At 50.7% G+C, this 19967-nt stretch overlaps 1 protein-coding gene across 2 annotated transcripts in view; it reads left to right on the top strand.

Moving 5' to 3' along the window:
* The first annotated feature begins 12626 nt into the window (after positions 1 to 12626).
* The window catches only part of hecw2a (HECT, C2 and WW domain containing E3 ubiquitin protein ligase 2a), a 36269-nt gene continuing 28928 nt past the window's right edge, over positions 12627 to 19967 (top strand). The window contains exon 1 of one of the 2 annotated variants that reach the window (XM_064311590.1): positions 12627 to 13263. In XM_064311590.1, the coding sequence (XP_064167660.1) occupies positions 12969 to 13263 (295 nt within the window). In that variant the 5' untranslated portion in view covers positions 12627 to 12968. The remainder of the gene's footprint in view (positions 13264 to 19967) is intronic. The other variant, XM_064311589.1, reaches the window with a different exon arrangement.

Here is a 19967-nt window from a genome sequence, read left to right as displayed (position 1 = left end):
CCCTTTACTTTCTTTTACCAATTAATTGCCAAACTACATTCATTTTAATGCAGAGCACATTTTTGTATATGTATTGTGGTACAATATCTTGGGAAATCAGCCACTCTTCATCTGTAAGATACTACTTTGAGTGAAGGATTGGTCAAGTGAAACGCATAAAGAGAGAAATTTGCAGCTAAAACCAGAATGTTATGCACACTAGCTCTACAGGAATTGGGTTTAACACCCTGTCTTGCTGTATAATCCAATTTGAAGCCATGTTAGAACTATCATCTGACTGGAAAACATATCAGAAGTGTCGTCTGATTGGAAGCAATGTCAGAACCCTTATGTGTCCTAAAGTAGGTTATCCTGGCCTGATTTTGTGGAGTGAGGTACACCACACAGCAGGGCTGGAGTGAGATGTCGCCTGCCCTGTAATGTGGTAGGGTGATATGCTGTGACGCGTCTGGACTAATGAGGAGACTTTTTCTCTGCTTAGTGAAACACTGCAGTTGGTTCAAATCTGGCAATGACTGACAGCACATAATAGCTTGTGAAGGCTGGCTCACTATTTTCATGTGTCCATTACCGGTTGGATGGGCTTAATTAAAACCTGCATTTATTTCTTAATTTTTTTCTTTTCCGGAGTTTTAAGCGTGACCTAGCAGATGCTCTTTCTCCTGTGCTGGTGGAAAGAGTGGGACTGATCTGAGGTCAGCCAAACACAACCCCCCCCCCCCTTTCCCAGTTTCAGTTTCTCACACAACTCCGAGCTTTCAGTTCCATTGAAACAAGTAGTAATACCTTTTACCCTTTGAGAGGGCCAAGGCCTTACTGTAGCAATATTATTGTCTTTGCTTACTTACATGCCATGTTCTCACAAAAATCCACCAAGCTGAATATTTACTGAAGCATTTTTGATTCATCCTTTTCGCAGGATGAAATGATGGCAGTGCTTTGCTTGAGGTTTAAAGCCTTCTGTTCACTTGGTTTCAATCACAGGTCCTCAGGCTTTGCGTAACACTGCTGCACAGATGTGTGCTCCTGGCAGTCTTCCCTGCCCCCTGACTGTCGCTGGACATCAGCATCAGGCTGGAGTGGGAGCTCAGTGGGATGGCGAGGGGCTGGCGGAGGTTGGGTTCAGGAGGGAAGCCTCTTCCTCTTGTCTCCAGTTGTCTGATGTCTGGCTATGATATCTGACGGCCCCCTGTTATCCCCTGTAATATTCTGCAACTTCAATAGATTTGGGTCACCTTTGAGGTATGAGGCATTTGCATTGATTTGCAGTATAACTCTTAACCGGGGGAGGGGGGGGGGGTGTGGCATAATTACCGAGCCCACTTTAAACCTGCGCTTGAGTCACTGCGGGAAATGTAAGCATGTGTTAGGGTTCGTAATCGAATCACATGCCCATCAGCGACTGCGCCAAGTGGCTGCCTGCATGCTTCTTCTCCTCAGCTGAGGTTTGTAATTCAGAACTGGAGTCCGTATAAAACTGAATTCATTTTAAAGCACGGCCAACATTCCACAAATATTAAAGCATTCACAATTCACACATAGCAACAGCAGAGGTTACAGGTACAGTCTGGTTTTCCTCATTAGCATGAGACCGCAGACATCAAGTGTCAAGTCTCCCCATCGACAAAATGTCAGACAGCTTGCTCAGTACACTACAATATGTAAATTATATTATGAAATGTAAATAATTTTGAAGAGACTGTGTGAATTGCGATTCTGCGAGAAACTAGAATATTTAAAGCACTAGGCAGGCCGTTTGTAAATATTAGCAAAGGAAATGCTCATCCACATAGTATATTTATTATTATTTTTATGCAGGCTATTAAGCTATCAGAAGAAACCCCAAGGTTTGCTGCATTGGGAAATACAGAATGAAAACTCGCACTCTGATGTTCCAGAGAAAAAGTGATACTTTTATTTAGATGGTTATTGTTCAACTTGTAGTTTTTCATTAGGAGATTGCTTTGCTATACTGACCTTGACTGTCGTATGTTTTGGTTTTCCACCAAAAACCGATTAACAGAAAATCCCTTATTCCTCCTAGAGTGATACTTCTATTGACATGGAATGCCTCTGGGTCTAGTAGAGAAGTGGCTGCGTTCTCACGAACATTTCAGATGAGTAATTACTGTTTTACAGAAATGTTTCAGAACGGCTCATTTGTACAACACATCTGCCCTCTTCTTTGTCATCGCCGCAAAATGATACGATGGAGAGAAAACCCGATGAGTGAAATGCTTTCTGACGGGCTTTTCTGGCCGTGGGGAATTTCGACGAGCGCTGTCTGTGCAGGTGCCGTGAAATCACCGTGGCGACCACCGGGTCATTTCCTGTCTGCTCAATTCCTCCAGCTGCGGGAGAAGTGGAGAGACAAATCCGTTGCCCTTTGGAGATGAGAAAATGACCTGACAGCGGCAGAGGCCAGCGGTAATCGCCGGTCTAATCTCCGCTCGGTCGGCCGTCCTCTTTCATCTCTAATTATGAGTCTGCTGTCAGCCGCTCGAAGCCCCGCCGCACGGGAGCCCCCGCAAGCCGCCCTGGTCAAGCGGGAGGACCTGAGCTCGCAACCAGGGGGCTACGGGTCCCATTTCTGTGCGGAGCAGGGTGTTGCTTCACCCTTGAGAAAGGTGCCTACGTGTTGTGAAATGAAGAACTGCGATGAGGCCCTTTGCTGAACCTGTATAAAAAAATATAAATCAAGAATATCAGCTGGTCACAGAATCCAGTATCAGTCCAAGCCATGGACGCACACGCACACACACAACACACACACACACACACAGTCTCAAAGCAAGGTCTCTTTTCCGTGCGCACTTGTTTTTGTGCTTTGCATGCGCCTTTGTGATTGAGCTTGCATAGCCATTGTTTTTGAGAAAAGGTTAAGGCTTCAGTTAGTGCTCGACAGGAAAAGTGAATTCCTTGGCAATGAATAACTCGGAAATTGACAGCTGGGGTCACAAAAGGAGAGCTCCCACGCTCACCCGCCTGCTACGTCCCTGCCCAGAGTCCCCTCGAATGACCTGTTAGGCGAGGGCATTCCCTGGCCTGTTCTCTGAGGAGGGGGGCGTCCACTGATGCCCCCTAGGCAAAGACGGCATGAGTTCCGAGATTATGGCACTCTTGAGATCGCCAGAGATCTGCAGACACTTTTGTCTTACCATCTGGGAGCAGCACTTACTGCAGCAACGATTCGCATGCCGGGGATGTGCCAGCTTATCTTAGACATCGGTCAGATTCTCCAAGGGTGCTTCCCAGAATTGTTTTCTGGTTTGAATCACTGCACTGAGCTTAGAGCCACTGCGCTGATGTGATTGTTCAGAAAATATTTGTGTGCTGAAATGTGGGCGGGTTTACCATGCCGAACCACGCTGCTTTGCGAGGCTACCACCGCCCTGACCTCGCCGGGGTGGATACGGACGGCGGCGGAAGTTCTTCCTGTACCGGAGGGTTACCAACATTCCCTCCCTCAAATGTTAGACCCAGCGCAAACCGGCAATTTAGCAATTTACAAATGGTCATTCATTAACGCTGTGCAAAATGTTGCAAGACTTAAGAAAAGAGCGTCCTGTACAGGAAAGGCTGTTCTCGACTGAAATGAGGGACGACATGGCTGCTGTGGGATTGTTGCCAACCCTACTTTGCCACCATGTGGTCTCCTGGCGTTAGAGAGTCACGTCCCTCCATCCATGTGTATGCTAGCATCCCCATGGGGCAGAGTTCGGGGCTACGCCCACAGAGGGGACAGAGATGTGGGGCAGAGCTTCGGGACACGCCCGCAGACGAGACAGAGATATGGGGCAGAACTCTGGGCCACACCCGCAGAGGGGGCAGAGATGTGGGGCAGAGTATGGGGCCACGCCCACAGAGGGGCAGAGATGTGGGGCAGAACTCTGGGCCACAACCGCAGAGGGGGCAGAGATGTGGGGCAGAACTCTGGGCCACAACCGCAGAGGGGGCAGAGATGTGGGGCAGAACTCTGGGCCAACCGCAGAGGGGGCAAGATGTGGGGCAGAGCTTCGGGACACGCCCGCAGACGAGACAGAGATATGGGGCAGAACTCTGGGCCACACCCGCAGAGGGGGCAGAGATGTGGGGCAGAGTATGGGGCCACGCCCACAGAGGGGCAGAGATGTGGGGCAGAACTCTGGGCCACAACCGCAGAGGGGGCAGAGATGTGGGGCAGAACTCTGGGCCACAACCGCAGAGGGGGCAGAGATGTGGGGCAGAACTCTGGGCCACAACCGCAGAGGGGGCAGAGATGTGGGGCAGAGCTTCGGGACACGCCCGCAGACGAGACAGAGATATGGGGCATAACTCTGGGCCACACTCACAGAGGGGGCAGAGATGTGGGGCAGAGTATGGGGTCACTCCCGCAGAGGGGGCAGAGATGTGGGGCATAGTTTGGGGCCACGCCCGCACACGGGGCAGTGATGTGGCTCAGAGCTGGGGATATATATATGTATATATATGGTATAAATAGTGTAGCCCTGCCCGGGATATAAATAGCGGGTGTTGGGACACAGATGCAGATTGGCCTGTGGGGCTAGCTGGGAGACTGGGGGGTGGAGAAAGGCCTAATTTCCTGACCCCTCACCCCATATGTATCCAGCCCTCCCCAATCGCAGCTCTGTATACTGTGAGAAGGCTAACTTTGGAACGCCCCTTCTTTGAAGGGTGTCACGTTAATGGGATTGGGGTCTGATGCGAGTAGGCGGGGGATGCGGGCGGGGGTTTTATTGCTCATTGGTTAACAGCTCTAAACCGTGATGACAGCGTTGAGCTGGAAAAACTACAGCAGCCTTACAGGAAGCAAAAATGGTGTCAGGTTTCAAAGCCGACTTGCAGAGCGCCCCCCAGCTGCTTCTGTGGTGTATTAGCTCAGAGAACATACAGTGTTTGGAATTTGTTTCTCTCAATGCAAACATATTAAAAATGGTTATAATAGCAAATGCACTCTCATACCAGTATTCATTTTCTTATGTTACCAATGCCTCTCGCAGTAACCGGTACTGCCAGTTTATCAGACTAAATCTCACAAAATTATATTTGCTTCAAGAATTTCTTGGAAAATGTAGACTATCATTGCTGGAACATATGTCTTACTGTCTGTATTGCCCTTTTAAATCAATCCATTATCTTATCAATTGACCTGTTGTTTTTATATCAACTGCTAAAGTGTGTTTATCTGAGACATATATAATCCCTGTTTCCCACCATTCTGGGAAACATTAGGTGTGTGGGGACAGGCTGACAGTCCTTTTTGGTCAGCTCTCTGCCCTTTTGTTAAGACTGGAATCCTGACACAATAAATTTAAAAAATTTATTTTTGATTTATTGAATTAAATAACCACAAATGCTGGAGAGGAGAGAGGGAAAGTGGAGAGGAATAGAGTTTTCAGAGAGAGAGGAGAAGAGGACAGAGAGAAAAAGGGGAAGAGAGATTGGAGGGAGGATTGGTGGTAGCACAGGGAATCTAAACTGGGAGGGAGAAGAGAGAGAGGGAGAGGAGGAGTGTGATGCAGAAGAAGAGAGTGGACAGGCCAGCAGTAGGGAGTTTAGTGATAATACAGTGATTAGTGCAGGCAGTCTGCGGGCAGGAAAGTCATCCATTCTCCTGCTAATCCCACACAAGGGATCAGAGCTTCTCACCTTCTGTACACGTATGTGAACGTGTGTGTGCGTGTGTGTGTGTGTGTGTGTGTGTGTGTGCATGTGTGTGCGTGTGTGTGTGTGTGTGTGTGTGTGTGTGTGTGTGTGTGAGTGTGTGCGTGTGTGTGCGTGTGTGTGCGTGTGTGTGCGTGTGTGTGTGTGCGTGTGTGTGCGTGTGTGTGTGTGTGTGTGTGTGTGTGTGTGTGTGTGCGCGCATATGTGCACGTGTACATGTCTGTGCGTTTGTGTGGGCCTTGGGAACTGTCGTTACAAACTGCAGTGTGTATTTGTGAGTGTGCGTATGTGTAAGTGTTTTTGTGCGCGTGTGTGCGTGTGTGTGTGTATCTGCAGCTCTGCAGTGTGCCCGCTCTGGGCATAGTCTGGGCAGCACTGCAGTCACCTCCACCAGCATAGAGGGACACTAAAGGTGACATCATCAGCCCAGTACCCACAGCAGTGGAGTTGGCGCATTTTCATGCTTGATTGCATCTCATTGCCTTAGTGCAACATCAGAACAACACTTAGACAATGTTGTAGGTTTCCACGGTTGACCAGACGCTGAATGGCAGATCTAGTGAAGGTTCTGCTGTGCACACACAAAAAGTTAAGTGTGAGGCTGCAGACATTCAGTCTAATCAATTATTATCGTCATTAACGCTTTCTGTTTATTCGTTCACTGATATTTAAAACCACTTTTTTTCATGTGCAAGTGGTTAAGCAGGACAGAATCCTCAAATCAGAGCTACACATGACCGTTTGCTTTCAAAATGAGCACAGAGAGCTTTTCCATAGCTTTTATTTTTTTATGTGATACGGTGCTGCAACGATGCACATTTTGCTTGACCCTTGATAAAGAAAACGATCCGATCTTTGAGCCGCAAACTTGCGCGCAGTTTGGCGCATCTTCCGAGCAGAGATCTGATACGGGCGAGCTCTGAGGCAGACCCTCCTTGTTGGAATGACCCTTCTCAAATATCCCGCTGTCCGGACGGGGGATGCTTGAAATATAAGCCTGGCGCGTCTCTGGCGTCGCGGGGCTGGCCGAGGGAAGTCGCCTTCCGCCGGGCTTCCTCGCTGCGATCTTACACACTCAGCAGAGCTGCGGTGCTTCCTCCTCTCAGCCTCGGGGTTGCCAGTCCTGCTCCTGGAGAGCCACGGAGTCTGCTGGGTCTCCTTGCTACTTAGCGTAGAGCGGTTGGATACACAGTTGGTTCCCCTCTCCTGGTTTCCTGGGCAACTGGTTTTAAGGTGAATTTGAAGTGTGGAAGACCCTACGGCTCCTCTGAGACTGGGGCTGGACTCCCCTGTGCTAGATGGGAGGGGCACAAGCTCAAACGGTAGGAGTACGGAGACACCCCCCCCTTCCGGGTGACACCTCAGCACCCTTGGCCAACAGCCGGGTGGCCTCCCGCAGGAGCAGGGCTTTCTCCGCCCCCGCCTCCACGGCAACGCCGTGCGTGCCATCAGCCATGGCGAGACCCACCGAGCCGCGTGACAGCGCGGAGATGAGAGGGCAGCGAATATGAGAAAACGGAGAGAGAGAGAGAGAGAGAGAGAGAGAGAGAGAGAGAGAGAGAATCCGCTCGCTTCATCCGCTGCTGATTCTTCTCCAAGCACTAAATGCTTCAGTTTGCCTCTATTGCAGCCTATTGATTGTGCTAGCCCTGGCCGCTCTGTCCTTAGCTGCGTTAAAGGGCACGTGAGATCCGGTGCTGGGTGCCGGCTCCCCTTCCCTCTCTCCTGGCGTTCATTCATCCGCCTGCCTCTGTTCCCAGCTGGGTTCCCTAATGCCTGAGCTATAGATTTTAGACACCTTAGTACGCGGATTTGAGCACTTACCCCAGGGCTCCTCTCTGTGGGTTCGTCTGACTCCACCTCCACCTGTTGCTCACACACACACACACCCACAGACAAGGGCACACGGTCTTTAGATCTGTTTCTGGGATTTGAACCCTGTGACTCTCACTGATCATTTCTCTGGCCCCCATTTCCTCTTCACACTGATCATTCAGAATTCAGTTTTATTATGAACATTTAAAACCCAGAGTGGGGGAAAAAAAGGTAATATTTACCCCAGCAGCCAAAGTGAAGCTTTCCTCCATGCCCTCTTTCTATGAGCACACCCCACCCTCTGCCCTTATAGAAGGGTGCCACCTCCCCTATGATTAGCTAAAGCCATTAACTATCCTATGTTGTACGAGCAGTGAAGAAGTTACATAGGTGGAATCTTGTTTAATGCAGTGGGAATGACGCACCAATCAACATTAAAGCAGGCATTTAGATTATTATATGAAATGCACTGTCAAATGCAAACAATAAAAATGCATTTTAACTAGTTTAAATAATTTTTTTTATATTTAGCATTTGCTTATACAAACACAGAATAACTTTAATGCATACTAGCTAACACCTTTTCATGCAGGCCTAATTGCATTGCAGTACTGTGGTATGCTACACGATACCACAACCGAATAGCTGTCCCCCATGACCTGAGTTAGGTTGGGCAACCCACAATTTGTGAACCCCTGTCTTATAGAAACGTACCCCCTCTTATAGAATGGTACCCCCTTAACCTTATAGATTAGTTTCCCCCTATCCTCATATTGTGGTCTGATAAAGAGATTGTGGGAGGCCAGCCTTTCCATTTTTGTCCGTCCACCAGCTCCCTTCACAGTTGCATAACCGCCAATCCCTCCTCCCTCCCTCTCTCCCTCTGTCAATCCCTTCTTTCCCTCCTTTATTCTCCCTTTTCCCTCCATCTGTCTCCGCCGGGCCCTGTGCATATTTATGATAACCATCTGAGCATTTGCGAGTATGCTGCAGCAAGTCTTAGATGTTAACGGAGTGTGTGTGTGTGTGTGTGTGTGCGTGTGTGCGTGCGTGCGTGTATTCGTACATTCCAATGGGTGTGTGCTGTATGCAACTTCAGCACACTTGTAGAGGAGCAGCAGGAGTGTGTGTGTGTGTGCTGTACGCAGCTCCAGCACACTTGTACAGGAGCAGCAGGAGTGTGTGTGTGTGTGTGTGTGTGCTGTACGCAGCTCCAGCACACTTGTACAGGAGCAGCAGGAGTGTGTGTGTGTGTGTGTGTGTGTGCTGTATGCAGTCCCAGCACACTTGTACAGGAGCAGCAGGAGTGTGTGCGCCTGTTTCTCTGTGCCTGTGAGTTTGTGCAGGGGCAGAGAGTGAGCGTGGGAGAATGTGCAACTCACTGTAAGTGCGAGAGTTTGACAGAAGTGTCGGCCTGTGTGAGTGAGTGAGAGAGCGTTTAAGAGTCTGAATGTGGGGGAATGTATGTATGCATGTGTGTGGGCGAGTGTGTGCGCGCCTGTGTGTGTGTGTGTGCCTGTGTGCCTGTGTGTGTGTGGGCCTGTGTGTGTGTATGTGTGTGTGTGCCTGTGTGCCTGTGTGTGTGTGTGTGTATGTGTGCGTGTGCCTGTGTGTGATGTGTGCGTGTGCCTGTGTGTGATGTGTGTGTGCCTGTGTGTGTGTGTGTGTGTGTGGGCCTGTGTGTGTGTATGTGTGTGTGTGTGTGTGTGTGTGACAGGACTCCAGCTGTAGTAGTGCTTTGGCTGGCCGCTCTGCTGCTCCAGGGACATCCTGGCTTTCCTCTCATCAGAAACAGTGCTCCTGTTCCACAGCACACTGAGGAATGCCCCGAATCTCAGCCCTGCCCTTCAGCACAAAGCCCTCCCCTCTTTGCAGCGCCCGCCCACACCCCGCCCACAGCGCCGCCCACAACCTGCCCTCTCTGCAGCCCCCCACACAACACCACCCCAACCCCTCCTCGCTGCTTTATCCCGACCCCTTGATCTCCCTGTAACTGGGCCAACGAGGCTCAGTGTTTGTCCAGACTGTAGCTGGAGGGCCGGTGGCCGATAGTCTGACACATGGCTTCACGCTGAGGTCCAGGGCTGCTAACCGTTCCACTCAGCTCCACTCAGACAGAGGTCTGCAGGCCCGAGCTCCGGCTGCACAGGATGTGTGAATGAGCCGACCTGACACCGCACATTAGCGTCTCACGCTGCACGCCCCCTCCCCCCTCCTCCCGCTCTCAGACAGACAGTGGAAGGAGAGGAGGATGGGAGAGCAGCGCTGTGCCCTGCCTCAGCACAACCCTCGCAGACAGCGCGTTTGGCGTTCGCGGGTGGAAGGCGGTCGGATCGGAGCGGGGCCGCGCCGTCAGCGTTTGGGTGGCTGCCCGTCCCGCAGGCTGGCCGCGGACGGCGAGCCGCGGTGTGCGGGGGTGGGGGTGGGGCTGGGGGATCATCGGGGCCAGCCGCGCTCAGCGCTGTCGGACACCGCACCGCGATGTTCCGCTGACAGGCCTGTCGGAATGGAGCTAATTCAGGATCCTCCTGGGAGCCCCCGGCCCTGTTTTCCTCCGCCTGGCTGTTTTGGGTTTTTGGAAAGCAGATCTGATCGGCAGCTCTGAGCAGCAGTGTCAGGGGGTACAGATTCTTTTCATTTTGGGTTGTATGTAATTCTAATTCTAATCATATTTGTATGTTTGTTTTCTGTCACCTCTTTCTGTCAGTGTTGCCCTGATATAGCATGCTGCTAAAGTATGCTGCTTAAAATACACCCTGTACACAGGAAGAGAGAAGAATAGAGAGAGAGAAAGAGGAGGGTCATTGAGGACAGGGATGGAGAGAAAGTGATTTTTAACACAATAGTGGGGTGCTGTCTTTGGCTGATTTAGTTGCTGTAACGCAATCTCTCTCGTGTTCTCTTTCACTCTTTCTCCCTCTCTTTAACTCTCAGATAAGATTAAAATTTCTACAACACAAATCGCTGGCTGGAATTTGTCATGTGCTGCCCCCACTCCGCTGGCTCCAGATCAACTGGAGAGAGAGATGTGGGGCGAGAGAGAGTGAGAGAGAGATAAAGAAGTAGACAAAGCATGAGAGGGAGAAAGTAGAGACTGTTATCCTCACAGCAGAAGCGCAGTTCAAGGTTCCATGTGTAATCATTTAATTTTAGTACAGCTGCTGTTCATAGGGCTGGGGGGGGGGGTGGTTAGTGGGATTCCTCTGGTTCAGATAGAGCAGCGCACTATTTCCTGGTTGTCTCAGCTGAGCTGTGGAGGACTGTGTGTGCTTATATAACCAGTAGCGTTAGTATGGGTACAGTATCAGTGGGCACAGCACATTTAGAGCAGGTTTGTGTATGTTAAGAACGTGGACAGTGTCTGGACATATGTTTACTGTGTCTGTGTGTACAGTATTACTGTACACGGTGTGCATGTGTACAGTGTCAGTGTGTGTACGGTATGTCTGTTCAATATCATTGTGTACAGTGCGAGTGTATAGTATCAGTCCTTATAGCAGGAGAGTGTACCATATTGATGCATACGGTATTAGTGGGTACCGTATCAGTGTGTGTAGTATGAGTGTGCACCACATCAGTGTGCACAGTATGAGTGTGTACCGTACCAGTGTGTGAGTGTGTGCCATATCAGTACATACAGTGTGTTTTGTAGTGCGCACAGTATCAGTCTGTACAGAATGTGTATGTTCAGTGTTAGTGTGTACAGTATGAATATGCACCAAGAGATAGCTTAAGGGAGAGGCCTGGCTGTTGTGTACGGTCTGATGATCTTCTGATGACATACCAGAGCAGCCTCTTTAGCTGCCTGGAAGGCGAGCACCAGGGTTGTGTATTTGAGCTGACACTGGCAGCCAGTGGAGGGAGACGAGAAGGGGAGTGTCATGGCTGGGCCTGGGGAGGTCGTAGGTCGAGTGAGCAGCGCTGTTTTCAGAGAGCTGCAGAGGCCTGACTGCAGAGGCAGGCAGGCCAGCGAGGAGGGAGGTGCAGTCACCCAGACAGGAAATGCCCCACAACTGAGCTGTGCTGAGTGGGTGGGGAAAAGGGGGCGGACTCTCCGGGTGTTGGACAGGGAGAATCTGAATGCCCAACACACCACTGTCAGTCTCTCGCAGAGGGACAGGTTGTTGCCCTGTTCCCTCTGCCCCACCCTTGTGAGAATGGGTCTGTCTCTGCAGGTGCAGTGCTGGTTAGCGCTGTTGTCGGTGGGGCCGGGGGGGGTTGGGGTTCCTAGCGTCTGTCTCTCCTCCCTCCCCTTCAGCCAAAGCTGGGGTCTCCCATCACCGCATGTGGGTCTCTTCTTCTCACTGGAGGCGATGAGAGAGTGACAGCCCGATTTTAAGCAGGGCTGTGGGTCTGTCGTCGGGCGGATTAGCAGGGCTGACAGAAGCGATTACAGACGGCCTTGCAATGATGTTCGGCCCGCGATTCCGCTGTGAGGATTTCATCACATGAGCAGCATGTGTGCTTGAAGAACATTAGAGGAAAGCAAGGTTGCCTGTAAACCCCCCATTTTGAGTTGAAACAGTGATTGAATGAAGGATCATCTAGCATCCTGCCATTGCATAATTCTGCTATTGCATAATTCCTGACAATACTCAGCAGTCCAAGGACTGTTGGTACAGAGATCAGCAGCTTTTCCTCAAACAAAGCTTTTTTTTCCCACAGCTGAATTTAGTCCTGTTATGTTCAGGCAGTGGAGCATAAACTTACTTACCCCTCCCTCTCTCCCTCCCTCCCTCCCTCTCTCTCTCCACCTCTCCTAGGAAACCAGCTCAGGCCCTACCTCCTCAACCTTGAGACTCCTCCCCCTTTTTCCACCCCTGGAAGCCCCTCCCAAACTGGACCTGTCCTCTTCCCAAACCCGGAACCTGTTTACCCGAAAAAAACATCAGGAGTCGCTGCTCTGGGACCTGGGCAGCTGACTGCAGATCAGCGGCTTTGGTGAGGGGCGTTCTTTTGGGCTGACTTTGTCCCGTGCCTGTCACACAGGCTGCACAGGAGGAATGCGTAGAATGCTGATGCGTGCACAGAGAGGCCATGATTAAAGTCCTGGACAAACGGCTATGGACTGACCACAGCTCTTTAGCGAGTGGCTCACCCACGCCAACCCATCTATGATTGGACGAACAACGGATAAATCGTACTGAGCGGACTCTTCCCACGACCCTCACCACCCCAGTGCCCTCTGTCTCTCCCTCTCCCTCTCCCTTTCCTCCCTTTCCCTCTCTCTCTTTCCCTCTCTCTCTCGCGCTCTTCCTCTCCTTTTCCCTCTCTCTCTCCCCCCCTCTCTCTCCCTCTCTCTCCTTCTCTCTCTCGTATTCTCCTCTGGTCTCTGGACCCCCATTCTCTTCGTCCCCTCACCCGCAAAGCTCCACCATTTTTTGGCCTGCTCTCTGCCGCGCCGGGTGTCCACCATTCGCCCCTCCCTCACCACGGCTGTCCTCCCCCCCCGGCCCCGCCCCCAGCCGCCGCATCCCCCCGCCGTCGCCATGGCGGCCACGGCCCGGGAGCACCTGCTGGTGGTGCGGCGGCGGAGCCCGCAGATGCGCTACACGCTGAGCCCGGAGAACCTGCAGAGCCTGGCGCCGCAGAGCGGCGGGCCGCCCGAGACGCTGGGCCTGACCCGCGCCAACAGCGACACCGACCTGGTCACCTCCGACAGCCGCTCCTCCCTCACCGCCTCCACCTACGAGTTCACCCTGGGCAGGGCCCCCAACCTCATCATCTCCTGGGACATCAAGGAGGAGGTGGACGCCACCGACTGGATCGGCCTGTACCACATCGGTGAGACGCCCCGGCGCGGCCTGCCCCTGTGGCTCGGTTACTGTCCTGTCTGTACCGCTGCACGTCCCATCACCGTGATGTCACTCCTTTGGTAGTTTTGGTTATGATGTCACTTTTATTATTAGCTGGTTTAATGCCATGATGATAATGTCAGTGCTATTATTAGTAGGTGGTGTCGCGGGTAGATTGATGGTGGTAATGATGATGGCAGTATTGGTAATGATGACGGTAATGGTAATAACAGTGATAATGACAGTGTCGTGCTTATTATTTGTCATTTTGCTATTATGATTGTGGTGATGTTGAAGAGGATGGTGATAAATTATGACCTTTAGAACTTACTGAGAATACAATTATGATGCACCGTGGAACTTGGCAAACAACATGACTATTTATATCATACTCCTAACAATGTCTAATAGTTACAAAAAATATGCATGCAAAATTGGTTCTTTTTTGTTAATTTTATAACTGTGGATAGCGAGGACTGGGTCAGTCCTGAATGTAATGTAATGGACCAGTCTGCTCTGGTCAGTGTAGGGTACAGTCAGTCTGCTCTGGTCAGTGTAGGGTACAGTCAGTCTGCTCTGATCAGTGTAGGGTACAGTCAGTCTGCTCTGATCAGTGTAGGGTACAGTCAGTCTGCTCTGGTCAGTGTAGGGTACAGTCAGTCTGCTCTGCAGGGTACAGTCAGTCTGCTCTGATCAGTGTAGGATACAGTCAGTCTGCTCTGATCAGTGTAGGGTACAGTCAGTCTGCTCTGGTCAGTGTAGGGTACAGTCAGTCTGCTCTGCAGGGTACAGTCAGTCTGCTCTGATCAGTGTAGGGTACAGTCAGTCTGCTCTGCAGGGTACAGTCAGTCTGCTCTGATCAGTGTAGGGTACAGTCAGTCTGCTCTGGTCAGTGTAGGGTACAGTCAGTCTGCTCTGGTCAGTGTAGGGTACAGTCAGTCTGCTCTGATCAGTGTAGGGTACAGTCAGTCTGCTCTGATCAGTGTAGGGTACAGTCAGTCTGCTCTGATCAGTGTAGGGTACAGTCAGTCTGCTCTGATCAGTGTAGGGTACAGTCAGTCTGCTCTGGTCAGTGTAGGGTACAGTCAGTCTGCTCTGATCAGTGTAGGTACAGTCAGTCAGTCTGCTCTGATCAGTGTAGGTCATCTCTGCTCTGATCAGTGTAGGGTAAGGCTCTACCTGCAGGGTACAGTCAGTCTGCTCTGATCATGTAAGGTACAGCCTCTACCGCTCAGGTGCATCAGTCTGCTTGATCATGTAGTACAGGCTCTACCTGCAGGGTGCAGTCAGATCTGCTCTGGTCATGTAGGTACGCTCTACCCTGCAGGGTGCAGTCAGTCTGCTTGGTCAGTGTAGGGTACAGGCTCTACACTGTAGGTACAGTCAGTCTGCTCTGATCAGTGTAGGTACAGTCAGTCTGCTCTGATCATGTAGGGTACAGTCAGTCTGTCTGGTCAGTGTAGGGTACAGTCAGTCTGCTCTGGTCAGTGTAAGGTACAGTCAGTCTGCTCTGATCAGTGTAGGGTACAGTCAGTCTGCTCTGGTCAGTGTAAGGTACAGTCAGCCTGCTCTGGTCAGTGTAGGGTACAGTCAGCCTGCTCTGGTCAGTGTAGGGTACAGTCAGTCTGCTCTGGTCAGTGTAGGGTACAGTCAGTCTGCTCTGGTCAGTGTAAGGTACAGTCAGCCTGCTCTGATCAGTGTAGGGTACAGTCAGTCTGCTCTGGTCAGTGTAGGGTACAGGCTCTACCCTGTAGGGTACAGTCAGTCTGCTCTGGTCAGTGTAAGGTACAGTCAGTCTGCTCTGATCAGTGTAGGGTACAGTCAGTCTGCTCTGGTCAGTGTAAGGTACAGTCAGTCTGCTCTGATCAGTGTAGGGTACAGTCAGTCTGCTCTGGTCAGTGTAAGGTACAGTCAGCCTGCTCTGGTCAGTGTAGGGTACAGTCAGCCTGCTCTGATCAGTGTAGGGTACAGTCAGTCTGCTCTGATCAGTGTAGGGTACAGTCAGTCTGCTCTGGTCAGTGTAAGGTACAGTCAGTCTGCTCTGATCAGTGTAGGGTACAGTCAGTCTGCTCTGGTCAGTGTAAGGTACAGTCAGCCTGCTCTGGTCAGTGTAGGGTACAGTCAGCCTGCTCTGATCAGTGTAGGGTACAGTCAGTCTGCTCTGATCAGTGTAGGGTACAGTCAGTCTGCTCTGGTCAGTGTAGGGTACAGGCTCTACCCTGCAGGGTGCAGTCAGTCTGCTCTGATCAGTGTAGGGTACAGGCTCTACCCTGCAGGGTACAGTCAGTCTGCTCTGATCAGTGTAGGGTACAGGCTCTACCCTGCAGGGTGCAGTCAGTCTGCTCTGGTCAGTGTAGGGTACAGGCTCTACCCTGCAGGGTACAGTCAGTCTGCTCTGATCAGTGTAGGGTACAGTCAGCCTGCTCTGATCAGTGTAGGGTACAGTCAGTCTGCTCTGATCAGTGTAGGGTACAGTCAGTCTGCTCTGGTCAGTGTAGGGTACAGTCAGTCTGCTCTGGTCAGTGTAAGGTACAGGCTCTACACTGCAGGGTGCAGTCAGTGCAGTTCCTGTACAGTGTGCTCTGCATGCTTGAGTAGAGCTGGGAAATCGTGCTGCAGGTGGGCCAGATCTGCCTCCTGATTTTGCGCCAGCTTCTGCTCACTCTGCTCACGAGCCCAATCGTTTATATGACCTGGCCTGTTAGGTGCATCTATCCATAAGCTCATGAATGACAGCTATAGACTTGTGTCTCTGTGCAAAGTGTTTTACTGTGGCCTGATCTACAAGTAAACTGCCATTGGTGCATCCAGCTAAGTCAGCCAATAAGCCACGGTCGGAAGCAGAAAGAGATGTTGCCATCTAGAGACAGTGCTGCCCAACGCCACGCCCATCTGAGCTCCAGCGGGTCGGAGGCCTTTAGAGAGAGCGGGGCTCTGATGTCTGAGTGACACCTGTTTGGCCCTGCCCCCTGTATGCCCACACCTGCTCCTTAACTGGCTTTTGGGCTGTCCTGTGGGCGGGTCCTCTGGGCGTGGGCATGCTGTGATGTGGCATGACGTGGTAGGGTGGGGTGGGGCTGGGCGGGGCGAAGCAGCCTGTGGAGATAGGAGAGTACCCCCCAGGGTACTGCGACACTAACAGCCCTTGATCTGGAACATGATTACAGACAAACATGCTCACACACACACGCAGACATACACACACGGATTAGAACATCCACAAATATACCCACATGTACATCTGCCCACATGCGCACACATTCACACTCACACACGCACACGCACATGCACACGCACATACACGCACACACACACACACACCCACTCAGGAGTATAATGACTTTATGTAAATGACACTGATCTGCACTGCAGGCCTGTCGCTTGTGTGTAAGGAAGGAATGAACAAAGATGGATGAACACTGCTGGCAGGGCAATGGGGGTGATCTTGTATAGGCTCTCCATGTGTACGTGTCTGCGTGTGTATCTGTAGCGGGTGTAGCTTGGCTAGTTCGCTAGTGAAGCGCAGTAAAGGTGCGGTAAAGCGAAGGTCTCGTAGCAGGTTACCGTGACAACACTCCCTGGTGACGCAGCCCTCAAATAAACAAAAAATAACGACATTGCCTTTGGCTAGGGGCGATTTCTTCTTTGACTGGTAATGTGTTCGCCTATGAAACAAATGGATGAGTGACAGGTCCGGGTTCAAATCCCACCTCGGGCAAATTTCTAACTCGTTTGTTGGATGTCCACATGTGCACATAAGTGTGATGTGTGTGTGCATGTGTTTGTTGCATGAGCATGGAAGGTGTGTGTGTGTGTTTGTTTATGTGCATAAATATGCAATGTGTGCATGTGTATGTGTTTGTGTGTCTCCGAGTGAGTGGTGTAGATGATGTTGTTGTTTTGCATCTTATGCAAATTATTGCTTTGGCATTGCTGTACCTTTGCTTGGTACTGCCAATAAAGCCTATTTGAATGAGAATTAGAGTGGCTGCGTGTGTGTGTGTGTGCGTGTGCGTGTGTGTGTGTGCGTGCGTGTGAGTGTGTGTGTGTGTGTGTGTGTGCGCGTGCATGTGCGCGTGTGTGTGTGTGTGCGTGTGTGCGTGTGTGTGTGCGTGTGTGCGTGTGTGTGTGTGCGTGTGTGCGTGTGTGTGCTGTGTGCGTGCATGTGTGCGTGTGTGTGTGTGTGTGTGCGTGTGTGTGTGAGTGAGAGAATGAGAGACTCTGCAGGATGAGTGCTGATTCAGCAGTGCGTGTGCTGTGGAGACACCTTGTCATTGGATAGAGTGGCGACTCTCACGCGCATGCTCACTCACTCTCTCTCTCTCTCTCTCTCTCTCTCTCTCTCTCCTCCATCACTCCCCCCTCGTCTCCTCCCTTTTTCTCTCTTTCTCCTCCGTCTCCTGCGGCCTCTGTTTCTCATTCTCTCTCTCTCTCCTGATAACAGTCTCCTGCTCAGACCCCTCTCTAATATGAGGGAGGTTCGCTAATGAACAGTAACAGCAGCTGTGTTTATTATTTGCATATTCTTCCATATTATTTGCATATTTGAGAAGACAAAGGCGAGGGAGTTATTACCGTCACTGTTGAGCTGTAATCTGTGCTGGACCTCACCCATGTCATTACTCGAGAATCACATGACGCGTGGCCATTACTGCTGTCAGAATCACCAAGACGGCATATATTTAACCTGGCTTCTCTGTCTGCAGTGTAATTGGCTAATTACATTCTTTTCAAATAACGTACTTGCTAATGATCAGGATCTTCACTACTGCGCAGAAACTCTCTCCTCTAACTCACAAGCAGATGTAAATGTGTCTACATGTGTGTTTGTGTGTGTATGTGTGTATCTGTATGTTTTTGTGCCTGCTTGTATGTGTCCTTGCGTATCTGCACCTGTTTGTGATTGTGTGTGTATATGTCTGCATGTATGTGTGTGTACTTGGGTCTGGGTGTGTGTGAGTGTTTGCGTGTGTGTGTTTGTGCGTGTGTATTATAGGCACAAAGACTGAGGAGTCGTTTTTTTCTCTTCTAATTATTCCCTGTCCACCACAGCAGCACTTTATTTGCCTGATGCAGTCAGAGAGGAGACAGGGAAAGAGATGACCTATCCAAAGCTGTCCATCTTTACACCCCCTCCCCCAACTCAGGGCACCTACAGAGGGGTATCGATCCTCTGCTGCCAGGTGGAAATTTGGAGGGGAGTGATTTTTTTGGAGAGAGAGAGGCATTCAGGCTCAGTGCCCCATCTGCATTGATTTGCAGAGCATCAGGACTTCATTACTGCCACTAGGGCTGAGTCCCAGAGCTCTGGGGTTCGATGTGTAACTCCGACCACAGGCTACTCCTGTGCTGGGCTGGGACACTGGATACACCCTGGGGTAACCCATTCGTCCCCCGTCCCCCATCCCGTGTCCCCTTTCCCGCATGCCCCGTCCCCATCCCCGTCCCCATCCCAGTCCCCAGCTGTGCGTATGGACGCACCCTTCCCCAACAGGGGGTGATGGGCAGGTGAGTGAAAGGGAGGAGTTGGGGAGGGGACATGAACTGTTGCCATAGTAACTCCCTTATAATTATTTTGTTGTGTTTTGTTGAGTTTGGGTGTTCAGAAGTTTGGGAGGATTCTGGAAGGTTTCTTTCCAGCATATCGGAGTATATTCTCTCTCTCTCTCTCTCTCTCTCTCTCTCTCTCGATGGAGTAGAACTTATTACTGTTTAAACGAACTGAAGCGTTTCTGAATTTGAGGATACTGTGTATTGTGTAATAATGGTAGCATAACGGTTGAATCCTTGTTTTAGTTTCAGCTGAATTGACTTCTTTGGATCGTCTACATCCATTTTCTACACTGAGGAAAAGGGGAGGAGTTACACCTGAGTGAAATGGTTGGGGTTCAGTAAATGTCTTTTTTTGGTTGTTGGTTAAAGTATTATATGCGACCATTTGGAACGAAATAGACATGTTCTCTTGAGGACCAACATATTACATAATGATTTTTGGCAGGAGTTCTCCTTTAACATTGGGGAATTGTGTCTGCTCTTTGTCATCTGTTAATGATTGAATCAATTCGGGCTGGGCACAGTTTAAAACCAATTTACCCAATCTACTGGCTTAATAGCTCCCATGGTGCCCCTGCACACATTCATTCATGAAGGATTGGCCTAAGCCATGGCACTGGTGGGCGAGTGCTGAAGCGCATTACGCATATAAACTGTCTGTCCTGCCCGAATGCTGAAGTTTGTGGAGGAGGAATGATGGTCTGGGGCTGTTCTTAATGGTTTGGGGTAGGCCCCTTAGTTCCATCGAAGGGAAATCAGCATACAATGACATTCTAGAGAACTGTGTACTTCCAACTTTGTGGCAACAGTTTGGGTCCATAAAGAAATGGTTTGCCGAACTTGACTGGCCTGCACAGAGCCCTGACCTCAACCCCATCCAACACCTTTGGGATCAATTGGAATGGGGCCTGCGAGCCAGGCCTAACGCCCAACATCAGTGCCTGACCTCACTAATGCTTTTGTGGCTGAATGCAAGTGAATCCCCACAGCCATGTTCCAAAATCTAGTGGAAAACCTTACCAGAAGAGTGGAGGCTGCTATAGCAGCAAAGAGGGGAACAACTCTATATTCATGCCTATGGTTTTGGAATGAGATGTACAACAACCACATATTGGTGTGATGTTTGGGTGTCCACATACT

This window comes from Anguilla rostrata, chromosome 15 (assembly GCF_018555375.3).
Source record: "Anguilla rostrata isolate EN2019 chromosome 15, ASM1855537v3, whole genome shotgun sequence".
NCBI lineage: Eukaryota > Metazoa > Chordata > Actinopteri > Anguilliformes > Anguillidae > Anguilla > Anguilla rostrata.
The sequence above is the reverse complement of the archived record's forward strand: the minus strand, read 5'-3'. Positions and strand labels throughout refer to the sequence as shown.